General features: G+C 44.6%; 1 protein-coding gene across 3 annotated transcripts in view; it reads left to right on the forward strand.

Moving 5' to 3' along the window:
* ATCAY (ATCAY kinesin light chain interacting caytaxin) overlaps window positions 1-22,077 on the forward strand; it is a 325,480-nt gene extending 303,403 nt beyond the window's left edge. For all 3 annotated transcript variants that reach the window (XM_073586279.1, XM_073586280.1, XM_073586278.1), the window contains 2 exons: window positions 19,727-19,762; window positions 20,745-22,077. In XM_073586279.1, the coding sequence (XP_073442380.1) occupies window positions 19,727-19,762; window positions 20,745-20,778 (70 nt within the window). In that variant the 3' untranslated portion in view covers window positions 20,779-22,077. The remainder of the gene's footprint in view (window positions 1-19,726; window positions 19,763-20,744) is intronic.
* Window positions 22,078-22,390: the final 313 nt, after the last annotated feature.

A 22,390-nucleotide genomic window follows, 5' to 3' on the forward strand; every position in this document is an offset into this window, starting at 1 on the left:
ATTTATTTCCATTTTCCCGCTAGGGTTAGGGTTAGGGTAGGGTTAGGGTTAGGGCTAGGGTTAGGGTTAGGGCTAGGGTTAGGGCTAGGGTTAGGGCTAGGGTTAGGGTTAGGGCTAGGGCTAGGGTTAGGGTTAGGGTTAGGGCTAGGGCTCAGATTAGGGTTAGGGGTGTGTTGAGGTTAGGGTTGGAGTTATAATTTGGGGTTTCCACTGTTTGGGCACATCAGGTGCTCTCCAAAGGCAACATGGCGTCTGATCTCAATTCCAGCCAATTCTGCGTTGAAAAAGTCAAATGGTGCTCCTTCCCTTCCAAGCTCTGCCATGTGCCCAAACAGTGTTTTACCCCCACATGTAGGGTATCAGCCTACTCAGGACAAATTACAAAACAACTTTTGGGGTCCAATTTCTCCTGTTACCCTTAGGAAAATAAAAAATTGGGGGCAAAAATATAATTTTGCGGAAAAAAATGTTTTTTTTATTTTCACGCCCAGGCGTTATAAACTTCTGTGAAGCACTTGGGGGTTCAAAGTGCTCTCCACACATCTAGATAAGCTCTGTGGGGGGTCTAGTTTCCAAAATGGGGTCACTTGTGGGGAGTTTCAATAGTTTAGGTACATCAGGGGCTCTCCAAACGCACATGACACCCGCATACCAATCCATCAAAGTCTGCATTCCAAAACGTCACTACTTCCCTTCCGAGCCCCGACGTGTGCCCATACAGTAGTTTTCTCCCACATATGAGGTATCAGCGTACTCAGGACAAATTGGACAACAACTTTTGGGGTCCAATTTCTCCTGTTACCCTTGGGAAAATAAAAAAATGGGGACTAAAAGATCATGTTTGTGGAAAAAATACGATTTTTTTATTTTCACGCCCGGACGTTATAAACTTCAGTGAAGCACTGGGGGGTTCAAAGTGCTCACCACACATCTAGATAAGTTCCTTGGGGGGTCTAGTTTCCAAAATGGTGTCATTTGTGGGGGGTTTCTACTGTTTTGGTACATCAGGGGGTTTCCAATCGCGACATGGTGTCCGATCTCAATTCTAGCCAAAAACGTCAAATGGCGCTGCTTCCCTTCCGAGCTCTGCTATGCGCCCAAATAGTCATTTACACCCACATATGGGGTATCAGCGTACTCAGGACAAATTGCACAATAACTTTTAGGGTCCTGTTACCCTTGGAAAAATAAAAATTGGTGGTGAAAAGATCATTTTTGTGGAAAAAATATGATTTTTTAATTGTACCGCTGTACGTTATAAACTTCTGTGAAGCCCTTGTGGGTTCAAAGTTCTCACCACATATCTAGATAAGTTCCTTGGGGGGTCTAGTTTCCAAAATGGGGTCACTTGGGGGTTTCCACTGTTTAGGTACATCAGGGGCTCTCCAAACGCGACATGGCGTCCGATCTGAATTCCAGCCAATTTTGCATTGAAAAAGTCAAACAGCGCTCCTTCCCTACTGAGGTCTGCCATGCGCCGAAACAGTGGTTCCCCCCCACATATCAGGTATCAGCGTACTCAGGACAAATTGCACAATAACTTTTGCAGTCCAATTTCTCCTGTTACCCTTGGTAAAATAAAGAAAATTGAACCTGAAGTATTTTTTTTGTGAAAAAAAGTTAAATGTTCATTTTTTTTTAATATTCAAAAAATTCCTGTGACGCACCTAAAGGGTTAATAAACTTCTTGAATGTGGTTTTAAGCACCTTAAGGGGTGCAGTTTTTAGAATGGTGTCACTTTTGGGTATTTTCTATCACATAGACCCCTCAAAGTGGCTTCAAATGTGAAGTGGTCCCTAAAAATAAAATGGTGTTGCAAAAATGAGAAATCGCTGGTCAATTTTTAACCCTTATAACTTCCTAACAAAAAAAAATTTTGGTTCCAAAATTGTGCTGATGTAAAGTAAACATGTGGGAAATGTTATGTATTAAGTTTTTTGTGTGCCGTATCGCTGTGATTTAAGGGCATAAAAATTCAAAGTTGGAAAATTGCAAAATTTTCAAAATTTTCGCCAAATTTCCGTTTTTTTCACAAATAAACGCAAGTTATTTGAATGCAATTTTACCACTACCATGAAGTACAATATGTCACGAGAAAACAGTGTCAGAATCACCGGGATCCATGAAAGCGTTCCAGAGTTATGACCTCATAAAGGTACAGTGGTCAGAATTGTAAAAATTGGCCCGGGAGTTAACGTGCAAACCACCCTTGGTAGTGAAGGGGTTAAGGAAAAGGGAAGGAAAAGATCATCACTAACCCCTTGTGCTGATTGACAGCACAGGCAAAGATGTTCAAAGCCTAACAGGATAATATGACCAAGAAGTAGCAAACTCAATTAAAGCAAGTAGGGAAGTGTTGTGGAGGCTTTAGTGATGAAAGCCAGATACTCTACAACAAGAAAGCTATTTTTGTAAACGTCTTTATAGGGGTTATCAGGGACATATTTTACCCCAATGGGGCTAAGGACATATCAGCAGATATTTGCTTACTACCTGTCTGTTCTGCCCTGCAAACATCTCTGAGAGTGATCACAGACTTTTCCTGCTGGCTATTTTCCTACTTCCTGTGACGTCACGTCAACAGAGCAGTTCTTTCTCTTTCACTCTGCTCTGTCAGTCAACACAGACAGGTAGTTAGCAGAGAAGAACAGTTCCTTCTCTTCTGCTTTGTCAACAGTCTGTTCTGCCCTGCAAACATCTCTGAGAGTGATCACAGACCATTCCTGTCGACAATTTTCCTGGTTCCTGTGACATCACGTTGACAGAGCAATTCTTTCTCTTCCACTCTGCTCTGGCAATCAACATGCTGTTTTGAGTCAGGAGAGATTGTGGCAAGGAAGAACAGTCAGGTAGTTAGCAACTTCCTGCCAATAAGTGCTTAACCTCATAAAGAGGTTATCTTTTTTCTTTCTTCTAAGTGTACTACCAGGTTGCTGTTATTAGATCAATAGTGAGCAATCCGATGATAGTAGTCACATACTGCTTTGAGCCCACTCATTTTCTGATCAGCTTCTTACTTCAAGGGCTCATACTCACTTGCAAGAGACTTGTACAATTCTCGTGCGAGTCTCTCTCATGGAAACCCGGCACTGCCGCCGGCACTGCGACCGGAGCGTGCAATTGCAAAGAAATACATGTAGCCGCATGCTCCGGTCCCAGTGACGGCGGCAGTGCCAGGTTTTCATGCGAGAGACTCACACGAGAATCGTGCGTGTCTATCGCAAGTGAGTTTGAACCCTTAACTGCATATGCTCTCCCTGTAAAAAGACATACAAGACATTTGTTAAGCTTTACCTAAAATCACCATAGACATAATCGGCCAAACCTATTTATTTTCTTTATTGGTATTAGCATAAATTTGCACTACAAAGGAATAAGGGTACTTTTATATCTTATCTTTGTACAAGAGAATTTGAAGCTGGAAAAATGGTCCGCTTCCACACTGTTAGGACTGATTCAGATGTCCGTGGTGCACATACGTGTTCTACCTGTGTTTTTCACAGACAATGTGCCTGTGCAAAACGCAGAGACATGTTCAATTTTTCAGCAGCACAGATGAAAACTCCTATTACAAGGCTGTGTCAGTGAAAAATATGTACAGCACACGGATGGTATCCGCGTACTATCCGTGTGCTATCCATATTTAACATTGTAAAGTATAGGAGCTTTAAAATGTATTTATTTATCCATTAGTGAAAATCACTGACACTTTGATCCAAAACACTGATGAGTAGTGTTGAGCATTCCGATACTGCAAATATCGGGTATTGGCCGATATTCGCTGTATCGGAATTCCGATACCGAGTACCGATATTATTTCAATATCGGATACCGGAATCGAAAGTTCCCATAATGCAAAGAGCCACTGCTGTGGCTCTGATTGGCTGCCGAAATGACGTCATCATGATGCGCGGTCTGTGCGCATCATGATGCGCCGTCAGTTCGGGCCTTCCGGGTGGTCTGTGCCGACTGCCCGGGGGTCTGTGCCGACTGCCCAGGGGTCTGTGCGGACTGCCGGGGGGCTGTGTCGGCCTGCCGGTGGTCTGTACCGACTGTCTGGAGGTCTGTGCAGGCTGCGGGGGTCTGTACCGGTCTGCCGGGGGGCTGTGCCGGCTTGCCGGTGGTCTGTACCGACTGCCCGGGGGTCTGTGCGGACTGCCGGGGGTCTGTACCGGCCTGCCGGTGGTCTATACTGACTGTCCGGAGGTCTGTGCAGGCTGCGGGGGTCTGTACCGGCCTGCCGGGGGGCTGTGCCGGCCTGCCGGTGGTCTGTACCGACTGTCCGGAGGTCTGTGCAGGCTGCGGGGATCTGTGCAGGATCGTCCGATGGGACTACAAGTCCCATCGGGCGATGCCTGCTACCATGACGGTGATTGACACATTAGCCAATGATGGGACAGTAGTAGTCCCATCATCCGGCTAATGTGTTGAATGTAAAAAAAAAAAAAAGACATTCATACTACATACATACTACATACATGCTACATACAGTGGGGAAAAAAAGTATTTAGTCAGTCAGCAATAGTGCAAGTTCCACCACTTAAAAAGATGAGAGGCGTCTGTAATTTACATCATAGGTAGACCTCAACTATGGGAGACAAACTGAGAAAAAAAAATCCAGAAAATCACATTGTCTGTTTTTTTTTCATTTTATTTGCTTGTTTCTGACCAAATACTTATTTTCCACCATAATATGCAATCAAGATTTCTGGCTCTCACAGACCTGTAACTTCTTCTTTAAGAGTCTCCTCTTTCCTCCACTCATTACCTGTAGTAATGGCACCTGTTTAAACTTGTTATCAGTATAAAAAGACACCTGTGCACACCCTCAAACAGTCTGACTCCAAACTCCACTATGGTGAAGACCAAAGAGCTGTCAAAGGACACCAGAAACAAAATTGTAGCCCTGCACCAGGCTGGGAAGACTGAATCTGCAATAGCCAACCAGCTTGGAGTGAAGAAATCAACTGTGGGAGCAATAATTAGAAAATGGAAGACATTCTAGAAAATGGAAGACATTCTAGACCACTGATAATCTCCCTCGATCTGGTGCTCCACGCAAAATCCCACCCCGTGGGGTCAGAATGATCACAAGAACGGTGAGCAAAAATCCCAGAACCACGCGGGGGGACCTAGTGAATGAACTGCAGAGAGCTGGGACCAATGTAACAAGGCCTACCATAAGTAACACACTACGCCACCATGGACTCAGATCCTGCAGTGCCAGACATGTCCCACTGCTTAAGCCTGTACATGTCCGGGCCCGTCTGAAGTTTGCTAGAGAGCATTTGGATGATCCAGAGGAGTTTTGGGAGAATGTCCTATGGTCTGATGAAACCAAACTGGAACTGTTTGGTAGAAACACAACTTGTCATGTTTGGAGGAAAAAGAATACTGAGTTGCATCCATCAAACACCATACCTACTGTAAAGCATGGTGGTGGAAACATCATGCTTTGGGGCTGTTTCTCTGCAAAGGGGCCAGGACGACTGATCCGGGTACATGAAAGAATGAATGGGGCCATGTATCGTGAGATTTTGCGTGCAAACCTCCTTCCATCAGCAAGGGCATTGAAGATGAAACGTGGCTGGGTCTTTCAACATGACAATAATCCAAAGCACACCGCCAGGGCAACGAAGGAGTGGCTTCGTAAGAAGCATTTCAAGGTCCTGGAGTGGCCTAGCCAGTCTCCAGATCTCAACCCTATAGAAAACCTTTGGAGGGAGTTGAAAGTCCGTGTTGCCAAGCAAAAAGCCAAAAACATCACTGCTCTAGAGGAGATCTGCATGGAGGAATGGGCCAACATACCAACAACAGTGTGTGGCAACCTTGTGAAGACTTACAGAAAACGTTTGACCTCTGTCATTGCCAACAAAGGATATATCACAAAGTATTGAGATGAAATTTTGTTTCTGACCAAATACTTATCTTCCACCATAATATGCAAATAAAATGAAAAAAAAACAGACAATGTGATTTTCTGGATTTTTTTTTCTCAGTTTGTCTCCCATAGTTGAGGTCTACCTATGATGTAAATTACAGACGCCTCTCATCTTTTTAAGTGGTGGAACTTGCACTATTGCTGACTGACTAAATACTTTTTTCCCCACTGTACATACTACATATATACCACATGCATGCAACATACATACTACATATATACTAGATGCAACATACATACATACAACATATATACTACATGCAACATACATACTACATATATACTACAGGCATGTAACATACATATATACTACATATATACTTGAGCATTCCGATACTGCAAATATTGGGTATCGGACGATATTCGCTGTATTGGAATTCCGATACCGAGTACCGATATTTTTTCAATATCGGATACCGGAATCGGAAGTTCCCATACTGCAAAGAGCCACTGCTGTGGCTTTGATTGGCTGCCGAAATGACGTCATCATGATGCGCGGTCTGCGCGCATCATGATGTGCCGTCAGTTCGGGCCTTCCGGGGGGTCTATGCCGACTGCTCGGGGGTCTGTACCGGCCTGCGGGGGGTCTGTGCCGACTGCCCGGGGGTCTGTGCGGCCTGCCGGTGGTCTGTACCGACTGTCCGGGGGTCTGTGCAGGCTGCTGGGGTCTGTACAGGCCTACCGGGGGGGCTGTGCCGGCCTGCCGGTGGCCTGTGCCGACTGTCCAGGGGTCTGAGCGGACTGCCAGGGGTCTGTACCGGCCTGCCGGGGGGCTGTGCTGGCCTGCCAGTGGTCTGTACCGACTGTTCGGGGGTCTGAGCGGACTGCCGGGGGACTGTACCGGCCTGCCGGTGGTCTGTGCCGACTGTCCAGGGGTCTGAGCGGACTGCCGGGGGTCTGTACCGGCCTGCCGGGGGGCTGTGCCGGCCTGCCAGTGGTCTGTACCGATTGTTCGGGGGTCTGAGCGGACTGCCGGGGGACTGTACCGGCCTGCCGGTGGTCTGTGCCGACTGTCCGGGGGTCTGAGCGGACTGCCGGGGGTCTGTACCGGCCTGCCGGGGGGCTGTGCTGGCCTGCCGGTGGTCTGTACCGACTGTCCGGGGGTCTGAGCGGACTGCCAGGGGTCTGTACCGGCCTGCCGGGGGTCTGTGCCGGCCTGCCGGTGGTCTGTGCCGACTGTCCGGGGGTCTGAGCGGACTGCCGGGGGTCTGTACCGGCCTGCCGGGGGTCTGTGCCGGCCTGCCGGTGGTCTGTGCCGACTGTCCGGGGGTCTGTGCCGACTGTCCGGGGGTCTAAACGGACTGCCAGGGGTCTGTACCGGCCTGCCGGGGGGCTGTGCCGGCCTGCCGGTGGTCTGTGCCGACTGTTCGGGGGTCTGAGCGGCCTGCCGGGGGACTGTACCGGCCTGCCGGGGGGCTGTGCCGGCCTGCCGGTGGTCTGTACCGACTGTTCGGGGGTCTGAGCGGACTGCCGGGGAACTGTACCGGCCTGCCGGGGGGCTGTGCCGACTGTCCGGGGGTCTGAGTGGACTGCCGGGGGTCTGTACCGGCCTGCCGGGGGGCTGTGCCGGCCTGCCGGGGGGCTGTACCGACTGTCCGGGGGACTGTACCGGCCTGCCGGGGGGCTGTGCCGGCCTGCCGGTTGTCTGTGCCGACTGTTCGGGGGTCTGAGCGGACTGCCGGGGGACTGTACCGGCCTGCCGGGGGGCTGTGCCAGCCTGCCGGTGGTCTGTGCTGACTGTCCGGGGTCTGTGCAGGCTGCGGGAGTCTGTGCAGGCATCGTCCGATGGGACTACAAGTCCCATCGGGCGATGCCTGCTACCATGACGGTGATTGACACATTAGCCAATGATGGGACAGTAGTAGTCCCATCATCCGGTCTATGTGGAATATAAAAAAAAAAAATACATGCTACATACATACTACATGCATGCTACATACATACTGCATGCATGCAACATACATACATACTACATATATACCACATGCAACATGCATACTACATATCTACTACATGCATGCAACATACATATACTGTATACTACATGCAACATGCATACTACATATATACTACATGCATGCAACATACATACTACATATATACCACATATATACTACATGCATGCAACATACATGCAACATATATACTACATGCATGCAACATGCATACTACATATATACTACATGCATGCAACATACATATATACTACGTGCAACATGCATACTACATGCATGCAACATATATACATCATATACCCCATGCATGCAACATGCATACTACATATATACCACATATATACTACATGCATGCAACATACATACTACATATATACCACATGCATGCAACATGCAAACTACATATATACCACATATATACTACATGCATACTACATATATACCACATACATGCAACATCCATATATACAACATATATACTACATGCAACATACATGCTACATATATACTACATGCATGCAACATACATACTACATATATACTACATGCATACTACATATATACCACATGCATGCAACATACACATATACAACATATATACTACATGCATGCAACATGCATACTACATATATACCACATATATACTACATGCATGCAACATACATATATACTACATGCAACATGCATACTACATATATACTACATGCATGCAACATACATACCACATGCATGCAACATGCATACTACATATATACCACATATATACTACATGCATGCAACATATATACTGCATGCAACATGCATACTACATATATACAACATATACTACATGCATGCAACATACATGTATACAACATATATACTACATGCAACATACATACTACATATATACTACATGCATGCAACATACATACAACATATATACTACATGCATGCAACATGCATACTACATATATACTACATGCATGCAACATACATATATACTACATGCAACATGCCTACTACATGCATGCAACATACATACTACATATATACCACATGCATGCAACATGCAAACTACATATATACCACATATATACTACATGCATACTACATATATACCACATGCATGCAACATACATATATACAACATATATACTACATGCAACATACATGCTACATATATACTACATGCATGCAACATACATACTACATATATACTACATGCATACTACATATATACCACATGCATGCAACATACATATATACAACATATATACTACATGCATGCAACATGCATACTACATATATACCACATATATACTACATGCATGCAACATACAACATATATACTGCATGCAACATGCATACTACTGTACATATATACAACATATACTACATGCATGCAACATACATGTATACAACATATATACTACATGCAACATACATACTACATATATACTACATGCATGCAACATACATACAGTATATACTACATATATACTACATGCATGCAACATGCATACTACATATATCCCACATATATACTACATGCATGCAACATACATACATACAACATATATACTACATGCATGAAACATACATATATAATACATATATATACTACATACTACATACATACTACATATATACCACATGCATGCAACATGCATACTTCATATATACTACATGCATGCAACATACATATATACTACATGCATGCAACATACATACATACTACATATATACCACATGCATGCAACATGCATACTACATATATACTACATATATACTACATGCATGCAACATACATATATACTACATACAATACATTCATACAATACATACATATAGACATACAGTACATATAACATAGAGTACATACTCACCATCATTTGTCACTTTGATCCCCGAAGCCATTGTCATCTATGGAATAAATATTAAAATAACAAAGCACCAATATACTCACCCCTGATCCGCAGAAGTCCACGAGTGTCCCACGACGATCTTGCGTGGAGAACAGCAGCATCAGCTGATGCTACCGTTCTCTATGGGCTCCAGGAAAACAGTGTCGGGAGGTAGGTATCCTTCCACCCTGTATTCCTCCGCCACTGTAAAGAAAAAAAGTCCCTAGTCTCATTTTATGGCATTGCTGTGTGAGAAATTTCCCACGCAGCTTTTGCCATAAAGTGAAACTAGGGACTTTTTTTTTTTTTTTTTTTTACAGTGGCGGAGGAATACAGGGTGGAAGGATACCTACCTCCTGACACTGGTTTCCTGGAGCCCGTAGAGAATGGTAGCATCAGCTGATGCTGCTGTTCTCCACGCAAGATCGTCGTGGGACACTCGTGGACTTCTGCGGATCAGGGGTGAGTATATTGGTGCTTTGTTATTTTAATATTTATTCCACATATGACAATGGCTTCGGGGATCAAAGTGACAAATGATGGTGAGTATGTACTCTATGTTATATGTAGTGTATGTCTATATGTATGTATTGTATGAATGTATTGTATGTAGTATATATGTATGTTGCATGCATGTGGTATATATGTAGTATGCATGTTGCATGCATGTGGTATATATGTATGTTGCATGCATGTAGTATATATGTAGTATGCATGTTGCATGTAGTATATATGTATGTTGCATGCATGTAGTATATATGTAGTATGTATGTTGCGTGTAGTACATATGTAGTATATATGTATGTTGCATGCATGTAGTATATACTACATGCAACATACATACTACATATATACTACATGCATGCAACATACATATATACTACATATGTACTACACGCAACATACATACTACATATATACTACATGCATGCAACATACATATATACTACATGCAACATGCATACTACATATATACTACATGCATGCAACATACATATATACCACATGCATGCAACATTCATACTACATATATACCACATGCATGCAACATACATATATACAACATATATACTACATGCAACATACATACTACATATATATGTTGTATATATGTATGTTGCATGCATGTGGTATATACGTGGTATATATGTAGTATGTATGTTGCATGCATGTAGTATATATGTGGTATATATGTAGTATGCATGTTGTATGCATGTGGTATATATGTAGTATGTATGTTGCATGCATGTAGTATATATGTAGTATGCATGTTGCATGTAGTATATATGTATGTTGCATGCATGTAGTATATATGTAGTATGAATGTTGCATGTAGTATATATGTTGTATATATGTATGTTGCATGCATGTGGTATATATGTAGTATATATGTGGTATATATGTAGTATGTATGTTGCATGCATGTAGTATATATGTAGTATGCATGTAGTATATATGTTGTATGTATGTTGCATGCATGTAGTATGCATGTTGCATGCATGTGGTATATATGTAGTATGTATGTTGCATGCATGTAGTATATATGTAGTATGCATGTTGCATGCATGTAGTATATATGTTGTATGTTGCATGCATGTAGTATATATGTTGTATGTATGTTGCATGCATGTAGTATATATGTGGTATATATGTAGTATGCATGTTGCATGCATGTGGTATATATGTAGTATGTATGTATGTTGCATGCATGTAGTATGTATGTAGCATGCAGCATGTATGCAGTATGTATGTAGCATGTAGTATGTATGTAGTATGTTTTTTTTTTTTTTACATTCAACACATAGGCCAGATGATGGGACTACTACTGTCCCATCATTGGCTAATGTGTCAATCACCGTCATGGTAGCAGGCATCGCCCGATGGGACTTGTAGTCCCATCGGACGATGCCTGCACAGACCCCCGCAGCCTGCACAGACCCCAGGACAGTCGGCACAGCCCCCCGGCAGGCCGGTACAGACCCCCAACAGTCCGCTCAGACCCTCGGACAGTCGGTACAGATGACCGGCAGGCTGGCACAGCCCCCAGGCAGGCCGGTACAGACCCCCGCAGCCTGCACAGACCCCCGGACAGTCGGTACAGACCACCGGCAGGCCGGCACAGCCCCCCGGCAGGCCGGTACAGACCCCCGGACAGTCGGTACAGACCACCGGCAGGCAGGCACAGCCCCCCGGCAGGCCGGTACAGACCCCCGCAGCCTGCACAGACCCCTGGACAGTCCGTACAGACCACTGGCAGGCCGGCACAGCCCCCCGGCAGGCCGCTCAGACCCCCGGACAGTCGGTACAGACCACCGGCAGGCTGGCACAGCCCCCCGGCAGGCCGGTACAGACCGCCGCAGCCTGCACAGACCCCCGGACAGTTGGTACAGACCACCGGCAGGCCGGCACAGCCCCCCGGCAGGCCGGTACAGACCCCCGGCAGTCCGCTCAGACCCCCGGACAGTCGGTACAGACCACCGGCAGGCCGGCACAGCCCCTCGGCAGGCCGGTACAGACCCCCGCAGCCTGCACAGTCCCCCGAACAGTAGGCACAGCCCCCCGGACAGTAGACACAGCCCCCCGGCAGGCCGGCACAGCCCCCCGGCAGGCCGGTACAGACCCGCGGCAGTCCGCTCAGACCCCCGGACAGTCGGTACAGACCACCGGCAGGCCGGTACAGACCCCCGCAGCCTGCACAGACCCCCGGGCAGTCGGTACAGACCACCGGCAGGCCGGCAAACCCCCCCGGCAGGCCAGTACAAACCCCTGGCAGTCGGCACAGACCCCCCGGCAGTCGGCACAGACCCCCGGCAGGCTGGTACAGAGCCCGGGCAGTCGGCACAGACCCCCGGCAGGCCGGTACAGACCCCCGGGCAGTCAGCATAGACCCCCCCGGAAGGCCCGAACTGACGGCGCATCATGATGCACACAGACCGCGCATCATGATGACGTCATTTCGGCAGCCAATCAGAGCCACAGCAGTGGCTCTTTGCATTATGGGATCTTCCGATTCCGATATTGAAAAAATATCGGTACTCGGTATCGGAATTCCGTTACAGCGAATATCGGCCGATACCTGATATTTGCAGTATCGGAATGCTCAACACTAGTAGCATGTATGTATGTTGCATGCATGTGGTATATATGTAGTATGCATGTAATATATATGTTGTATATATGTAGTATGCATGTTGCATGCATGTGGTATATATGTAGTATGTTTGTATGTTGCATACATGTAGTATATATGTAGTATGTATGTTGCATGCATGTAGTATATATGTAGTATGTATGTTGTATGCATGTTGCATGTAGTATATATGTGGTATATATGTAGTATGCATGTTGCATGCATGTGGTATATATGTAGTATGTATGTATGTTGCATACATGTAGTATGTATGTATGTATGTATGTATGTTGCATGCATGTAGTATGTATGTAGCATGTATGTAGTATGTATGTTGCATGTATGTAGTATGTATGTAGTATGTGGTTTTTTTTTTTGTACATTCAACACATAGGCCGGATGATGGGACTACTACTGTCCCATCATTGGCTAATGTGTCAATCACCGTCATGGTAGCAGGCATCGTTCGATGGGACTTGTAGTCCCATCGGACGATCCTTCACAGACCCCCGCAGCCTGCACAGACCCCCAGACAGTCGGCACAGACCACCGGCAGGCCGGCACAGCCCCCCGGCAGGCCGGTACAGACCCCCGCAGCCTGCACAGACCCCCGGGCAGTCGGTACAGACCACCGTCAGGCCGGCACAGCCCACCGCAGCCTGCGCAGACCCCCGGACAGTCGGTACAGACCATCAGCAGGCCGGCACAGCCCACCGCAGCCTGCACAAACCCCTGGACAGTCGGTACAGACCACCGGCAGGCCGGCACAGCCCCCCCGGCAGGCAGTCCGCATGGACCCCCGGGCAGTCGGCACAGCTCCCCGGCAGTCCGCACAGACCCCCGGAAGGTCCGTACACCCCCCCGAGAGGCTGTACAAGGACAGAAAAGGGTTTTTCTTATTCCGATACCGGAAGTCCCATAGACTTGAATGGGGCTTCCGGTATCGGAATCGGCGATACCCGATACTTTTTTCGTATCGGGCCAATATCATCCGATCCGATATTTTAGGATATCGGATGGTATCGCTCAACACTACTGATGAGACACGAGACACATACCTTTTTTTGTGCTCATGAAAAACACTAACATCTAAGGCTGTGTGCCCACGATGTGATTTTTAAGCGTTTTTGCCGGGATTTTCGGCGCGAAAACACTGCAAAAACGTTTAAAAATCTTGTACATGACGCACCCCATGCATTCCTATGGCATTCCGCACATTCTGTGCTAATGCTGCGCTTTTTTCAGCGGTGGAATCGCATCGCAGAAAAAATCGCAGCATGATCATTCTTTTGTGCGGAATCGCAAAGAATTGCCGCGATTCCGCACCCATAGGAATGCATGAGAATCGCTTACTTCCCGCATGTGGCTATGCCCACCATGCGGGAAGTTAAGCGTCTCATGTGCGGTTGGTACCCACGGTGTGGAGGAGAGGAGACTGTCCTCCAGGCCCTGGGTACCATACCCCTGTAAAAAAAAGAATAAAAAATAAAAAATCGGGGTATAGTTACCTTCCGACGTCCCGCGCTGCTATCCCGGGCCTCAGCGTTCCCAGTAATGCCTTGCGGCAAGGTCCTGTGATGACGTAGTCTCGCGTGACTCTAGTGGTCTCGCGAGATCGCTATAGTAACGCGAGACCAACGTCATCACAGGTCTCGCAAGTCATTACTGGGAACGCTGAGGCCCGGGATGGCAGCGCGGGACGTCGGAAAGTAAATATACCCCGATTTTTTATTTTTTTTATCATTTTTAACATTTTATCTTTTACAATTGTTGCCGCATAGGCAGCCTAAATAGTGTTTGACAATTGTGAGCAGCTTTTTACTATGTTTGACGAGTGTGACCAACCTGTCAATCACTTTCCAAGCGATGCTTCAAATCACTTGGAAAGTGCTTGAGAAAATCGCGGCAAAATCGCGAACAGAATCGCGGTAAAATCGCGGTGAAATCGCGCTGAAAAAAAGCGTGATTTCTGGGAAGGAGTCCGGTTTTTATTGTGCGTTTTAAAACTCTACGTGGGCCCATAGCCTTAATGAAGCTTTATGCAGAAATGCATATAATTTGTGGAAATATGTAAGACCTGCGGCGAACACTATAAGAAGTGACTTGATTTAACTGCATTAAATTGGATTAGCTGTCTGAGTAACTTCAAGTTTCAGATGTAGTGCGCCGTCAGTTAAATGATAAATGAATGTGGAAGCTGTGCATATAAATGTAGATACCCTGAGCAGAATTTGCATGATGCTCTATTGTCATGAAAATCGCATAACAAGATTAAACAAAACTACATCGATAAAAAGAATTGTAAAATACTACGGTTTAAAAGTTTACATACCCAATATTTTGTGTTGCCTTCTTTTACATCATTATAGCTCTGTTAAAGTATGCCTGTCATTCCAGGTAACTTTTCAGATTAAGCTATCATTCTTGTTTACATTTTTGGCCATTATTTGAATTGTATCCTGAATTTTTACCATTTTTACCAGTTTTCCCCTCTGAAGGCTCTGTATTTTCAGTCCTTTCTGACAGTAGCGTAACTACAAAGTTATGGGCCCCGTTGCAAACTTTCAAATGGGGCCCCTCCCCCACCATGTCAAAATACATGCACATCTCCGCTCCGCACACCTCGTACACACACGGCTCCGCTCCGTACACCTCATACACACGCGGCTCCGCTCCATACACCTCGCACACACACGGCTCCGCTCCGTACATCTCGTACACACTGCTCCGCTCCGTACACCTCGTACACACACGGCTCCACTCCGTACTCCTCGTACACACAAGACTCTGCTCCGTACACCTCGTACACACGCGGCTCTGCTCCGTACACCTCGTACACACGCGGCTCCGCACCGTACACCTCGTACACACCCGGCTCCGCTCCATACACCTCGTACACACGCGGCTCCGCTCCGTACACCTCTCATACACGTGGCTCCGCTCCGTACACCTCGTACACACGCGGCTCCGCACCATACACCTCGTACACACGCGGCTCCGCACCATACACCTCGTACACACGCGGCTCCGCTCCGTACACCTCTCATACATGCGGCTCTGCTCCGTACACCTCGCACACACGCAGCTCATACACACACAGCTCTGCTACATCCACACTGTAAACCCCTCCTGACCCCACACATAAAATTACCTTCATCCAGGACCATGGCAACCAGCACAGCAGACACAGAGGCCCCTGATCATGTTACCCCTGACTTCTCCCCTCCTATCTCCTATGACCTCATCACAGGTCCTGTGCGCACAGCCACAGAACAGCCTAGGATGTCATTGCAGGCTGCGGTGGGTCTCTCTGGGAGGGCAAGGATGGGGTCGGTGCATGGGGGGGCATGGCGGCTCAGTGCAGTCTGGGAAAAATAGAGTCCCGGGTGGGACGCGGGTGGGGAGGGTGAAAAACGGGACTGTCCCGCGAGAATCGGGATGGTTGGGAGATATCATGGTCTGACCTGCTGGGTCCCTGACTTCCCTCGGGCCCGGTCGCAGTGGCAACTGCTGCGACCGTGATTGTTACGCCCCTGCCTTCTGATATACTGGAAAGAAACCAGCTGGTAAGATGTCTGCCATACTCAGAAATGAAACAAGAATCCTTGTTTCTATATACTATGTGCAGCACATGTTCAGAAACAGCACCTATATGGAATACTATATTCTGCAGCCTGGATATTATACAGCAGTACTGAGCTATGTGGCTGTGAATCTAGCACTATAGTGAAGTAAAATAGTTAGTTGAGGCTACATTACAAGTCTGTGTGTTTCACTGTGCTGAGAGCTTATTACTCATTTTCTGTCTTCCCCTCTACAAAGAGAATAATAGACAGTGTACTCTAATACTTCACTGTGCTAGCAGTTCATTTTTTTTTACCAAGATTATTTGAGCTGGAAAGAAGTGGTTCATCAGTGGAGCATACTGGTTTTTTTTTAATAAGTTGCTTGTATGCTTTCATAGAATCATAGAATGTTAGAATCGGAAGGGCCCTCCAAGGTCATAGTGTCCAACCCCATGCTCAGAGCAGGATTCACTAAACCATCTCAGACAGATGTCTGTCCAGCATCTGTTTGAAGACTTTCATTGAAGGAGAACTCACCACCTCTCGTGGCAGCCTGTTCCACTCATTGATCACTCTAACTGTCAAAAACATTTTTCTAACATCTAATCCTTTCAGTTTTATTCCATTGCTTCTCGTGTTTCCATGTGCAAATGAGAATAAGGATGATCCCTCTACACTGTGACATCCCTTCAGATATTTGTAGACAGCTATTAAGACTCCTCTTAGCCTTCTTTTTTGCAAGCTACACATTCCAAGATCCTTTAACCATTCTGTGACTCCAACACCTTTTCAACACTTTTTTCTTGTAGTTGCCCAAAACCTTTCATGGTCTGACTGCCCATGGCTATTTCCTACTTCTTAATCAAAATTTTAACAAAGCGAATTGCCTTTTACAAATCTTTTAATGTATTTTATATACAGTACCTAAATATGAACTACTTTTTTCTCTCAGGTCCTTTGACAGTTAATTTTTGTTCAAACTTAATAAATTTCCTCCATAAAGTCAATGTGTCCGATACATCAAGACCGGCATTTTTTTTCACACCAGTCTTTACACGTTTTTTACAAGCTTATGAGTTTTTACATGTTTACGAGTTTTTTACACGTTTAGGCCACCTGCGCATGTTGAGTATTTGGTGAGTTTTTTACCCCAGTATGTGTAAGCCAGAATCAGGAGTGGAACGGCCAGAGGAAAAGTATAATAGGAACAGTCACCACTTCTGCATTTTTCACCCATTCCTGATATTGGCTTTCAAATACTGGGGTAAAAAACTCACCAAATACTAAGTGCGTGTATGTGGTCTTATTTGACAGATGCATCAAGTTTTAAGACTCGAATTTTCAGCGTTGTCCCTCATTTTTCATGATGTCTGAAATTTGTCCTGACATGCTGGATATCAGCTTCTGGGCCAAATCCTGATTTATAACATCTCATCTAATCAGTTTTTGTAGTTTATCTGAATTTTTGTGCTTGTTTGTCCACCCACTTTTTGAGGATACACTGTTATGATTGAGTCACCGTAGGAGGCAAAAATAGAAATGCTAGCTAAGTCCAGAAAACCAGAGAAGTTGGCAGCTATCAGATTGCAGACCCCTGAACCTATCAACACAACTAGCAGTAGCCGTGGGGGGCTCCTACGATGCCCTAGGCCCCTCGATCACAGCCGGAGGACTACATAGCCTAAAGACAGAAAGGGAAATCTAAACTGCCCCAGAGCAGACCCCAAAGCAAAAGGCAGCCCCCCACATATAATGACGGTGAAGCAAGAAGAAAGATCAAAACACAGACAGAAAGATAGACTGAGCAAAGATGGGGCCCACGCTAGCTTAGATAGGAAAGGACAGGAAGGCTGCTGTCTGCAATCCGTGAAAAACCCTATGAAAATAAGAGCCAACAAACTGACAGTAAAAAGGCCCTGAAGACGCTAGGCTTCAAAAAAGCTATGTCAGTACTCAGGAATATTCTGAAGACAGAGCAACAGGCAAAAGGAGATTCAGCTCACCCCAGCAGGGAATGGCAGAATCCAGAAAAGCAAGGAAAACAAAACACTAATGCAAAAAGGCAAAGCAGAAATCTTAGCTTTAGATGAGCAGGAATCAGACTGGTTTCCTAGAAGTCCACAGAGAAATCACCCGCAGGCCAGAAGGGCGTCAGCAGCCTTATATCCAGTCAGTAACTCCACTCAGCCAGTCATCATCATCAGCCCCAGGTGTTTGACAATCAGGCTCACTACCTTTCTTCACCAGAAGAGGGAGTTCCTCGGGCCTCAGTAGTGAAGGGGAAAATGAACTCACAACAATACACCACATCTGGGGAATTTCCTGGTCATGGACCTAAACTTTCATGTTTTATCCACAAAGCCACTTTAATTATCACATTTGCCATGTGACATGGTGCTCCATAATTCAGGAAAAAGCATCGTTCATCATCATATTGCTTCTGGACCATTGGGAGAAGATGCTCTTGCAGGGCATTTAGATCCTATTCTTTATTCATGGCAGTGATCTTAGGAAATATTGTGAGTGAGCCCATTCCCTTGGTTGAAAAGTAACCTCTCACATGAATGGTCTCAGGAAGCTTTACTGTTGGCATGATGCATGACGTACGGTAGCGCTCCACTTTTCTTCTCCATACAATCATTCTTCCAGATGTACCAAATAGTCTGAAGCAGGGGCTTGATTGGAGAGAATATCTTTACCCCGGTCCTGTGCAGTACAATTACTTCCTTTGATGTTATCTTGTGAATGCTTTTCCTGCAAGACAGATGCCATGTCAGAAGGCAAAAAAGAAATTAAGTGTCTCAGTGAACAAAAAACAGAGAATGTGGTTCCTTGGCCAGGAAACTCATTCTCATTGAGAATCTGATGTAAATTCTCAATAAGCAGATAGACAAACAAAAACACACAAATTGTGAGAAGCTCCAAAGACTGATTAGATAATAATGAGATGCCATCAATCAGGATTTGGCCCAGAACCTGACAGCCAGCATGGCAGGTCGAATGGCAAAGGTCTTGAAAAAAAAGGAGAACACTGTAAATATGGAGACTTAGCAAATGCATCAAGTATATGTAAATTCTTTAAAATTCTTTATTTTGCAATTCTTTATTTCTTAATTCTTGTAAAATTCTTTATTTTGCAGCTTAATCAGACAATAACATAAATAAAACCTATTCAAACACTCATTTTATCAACATGAATGCATCTTTGAAGTATTTTCTGAATTTCTAAGAATTATTCCTATTTTAGGTCAGAAGAAAAAGATGATAATGTGGAAGCTCCAAGGTAGGCATTGTATTTCAGATTTGTTTTAATACACTAGGTACTGTACATACTGAAAATACCCCCCTCGGCTTATACACGAGTCATTGTCCCAGAAAGCTGGTGAGAGTGAGGGGGAGCGGCGAGTCCTCAGGGGAAGAAATGACGAAACGTGCGTTGGGGTGAGGGAAAGACGCCACCGGCACTCTGTAATTACCTAAACAAAAAGTGGGTCTGTTTGGGTCCAACTAAAGTGCAATCTGTGATCTCTTTATGTTCAGGCTTAGCAGCAAACAGCAGAAGTAAAATTTTGTGTAGCTAATTAGTGCAACAGCACTTATACTCTGCTTGATTAGTGCAGACATTCAGTGCAATAGTACCTACACTCTGCATGTTAAGCGCCTTATAGAGATCCTATGCACATATCATCTATAGCGGGTGATTTCATGTGACCATTCTGTTTAACAAAAGATAATTTGAATTCATTTTTATAGTGATTCATGTTGTCACTTGCAAATAGGTCCTTGGAAGATGCCTAATATGGGGATATATTATTATTATTTAGATTATTTCTAATTTTTCTTGAATTGTGTAAATGAGTAATATATCCTTATCCTGGTTATGTCTATGTTGGATGGTCCAAATGTACATATAGGCAATGTGGTGACTGTATTCCCTCTAATTTTTGAGGCACCTTATATATGATTTTGCTGCTAATTCGTTCATCAATTTTTTAGTATGTACTAATAAAAAAATTATTTTTAAACAAAACCAATTGTTTCATGGTTCATGCTATGTGATTATGTGATTTGGACAGTGTTTATTGTCCGGATTCACATTTATTGATTTGATGTTCTGTTTGGAACCATATGATATTTTAAGGACTTTATATATTGATATTCCTGTATACAGAAATTATTTTGAATATTGTATATGCATGTTACTGACCTGATTTCATATAGACTACTACTTAAACAAATTTAACAATTATTGAATTGTATTCTAGCATTCCACAGACTGAAGATCTGTCTAGTAAATGAAACTGCAAACAAGACCGCCTTGACATTCCTTTTAACCACCCTTAACTGCCATTGAAGGTCCCTGTCTGAATTTTTACTGTCAAGGAACTTTTGATCATATATACGTATAGAAAAAATGTTTCTCAGTACAGAAATTTAGTATATTGGCAATTTTATTCTGTGAATTACATGTATCTTTAATGTTGAAGTATTGGTTTCCTTCCCATGACACTAAATGAACATACTAAAGCTTTTCAGCTTTTGAATATTTATTACATCTCCCTAATGCATGTATGCCAGTTTGGGGATTCTCAAGTTTACAACGAATGATGGAGTATTCTTTATGTATAAAAAGATACGGAAGAGAAACGTCTTATGAGGAAAAAAAAGCTTAGCAGAATTTTGGGAAAAGACATGGGAAGCACCAAGAACAAGATTTGCAGTAGATGAGGCTGATTCATATCTTTGGAAACAGAGAAGATCATTTTTGAATACTTGATCATATCTATTTGGTAACTTTTGAAGCATTGTGGTCACTTTAAATACATCTGAAATGAGAGCATGGAAAGTAAAGGGCAAATAGAAGTACTGATGAAAGTTTGTAATTTGCAGTACGTGTTTATCTCCTGTATATTAAGTCCATAATTCATTTCTATTGAATTTCATAATTGTGTAAAATGATCAGTCAGAAAACGTGTACAGCAACTTGCACATAAAGTCCATGTAAAATGTGACATAAAATAAAGTCAGTAGCTTCGCAAAAGCATTGCATTACTTATAGTGTTCTGATTTTGATTTACTGTCTGTATTGTAGTCCAGAATTACACCTAAAATCCTGCTGGATTATATTGTAAGACGGTATCTAAGCAGTAAAATGACCATCTGAACTGTGAATGTAGCTATAAATGTTTTATAATACATGATCAGGGTAATGAAGGTAAAGCAATGTATTTCTGTGCTTTCTTAAAATGTAGCTAAACTTTGAAAATGTTGATATATTGTAGCACCTCTGTTGCACTGTTGATGTGTGCTAGTCTAGGTCCTGACTGCCCCACTGACCCCTACCAATCAACAGTGCAACAAAAGTTTCAGAGTTTAATTAAACTTTAGCTTTTTACATACCCATGTATATTTAAATATTTATATATTGCTTTAAAGGCAGCTATAGTTTGAATATCATCTTCTTAACACCAGTGTCTAGGATATTAAACATTGCAACATCTTTTTTAGGCTAGGTTCACATTTGCGGATGGCCGAGCTGCGGAGGTCTGCGGACTTCCTCTGTGAAAGTCCGCCCACTGCTGCACCTCCTCCGGTCAGCTCCGCCTACGTCTGCATACTTCTGCATGCGATCTGCATACCCTATCTTTAGCATTGGGTACGCAGGTCGTGCGGATGTATGCGGATGTCTCCGCATCCGTTGTTTTGCCGATGCGTCGACCCGCATCGAACGCAAAATGTTGTAATTTGATGCGGTAGCCGCATCGTCAAAACAACACATGCAAAGGCATCCACATACATCTGCATGACCTGTGTACCCAATGTTAAAGATAGGGTACGCAGGCCGCATGCTGAAGTATGCAGATGTAGGCGGAGATGACCGGAGGAGGTGCAGCAGTGGGCGACGCTTCAT

This window comes from Dendrobates tinctorius, unplaced genomic scaffold (assembly GCF_039654945.1).
Source record: "Dendrobates tinctorius isolate UK_male_01 unplaced genomic scaffold, ASM3965494v1 ptg000092l, whole genome shotgun sequence".
Taxonomy (NCBI): domain Eukaryota; kingdom Metazoa; phylum Chordata; class Amphibia; order Anura; family Dendrobatidae; genus Dendrobates; species Dendrobates tinctorius.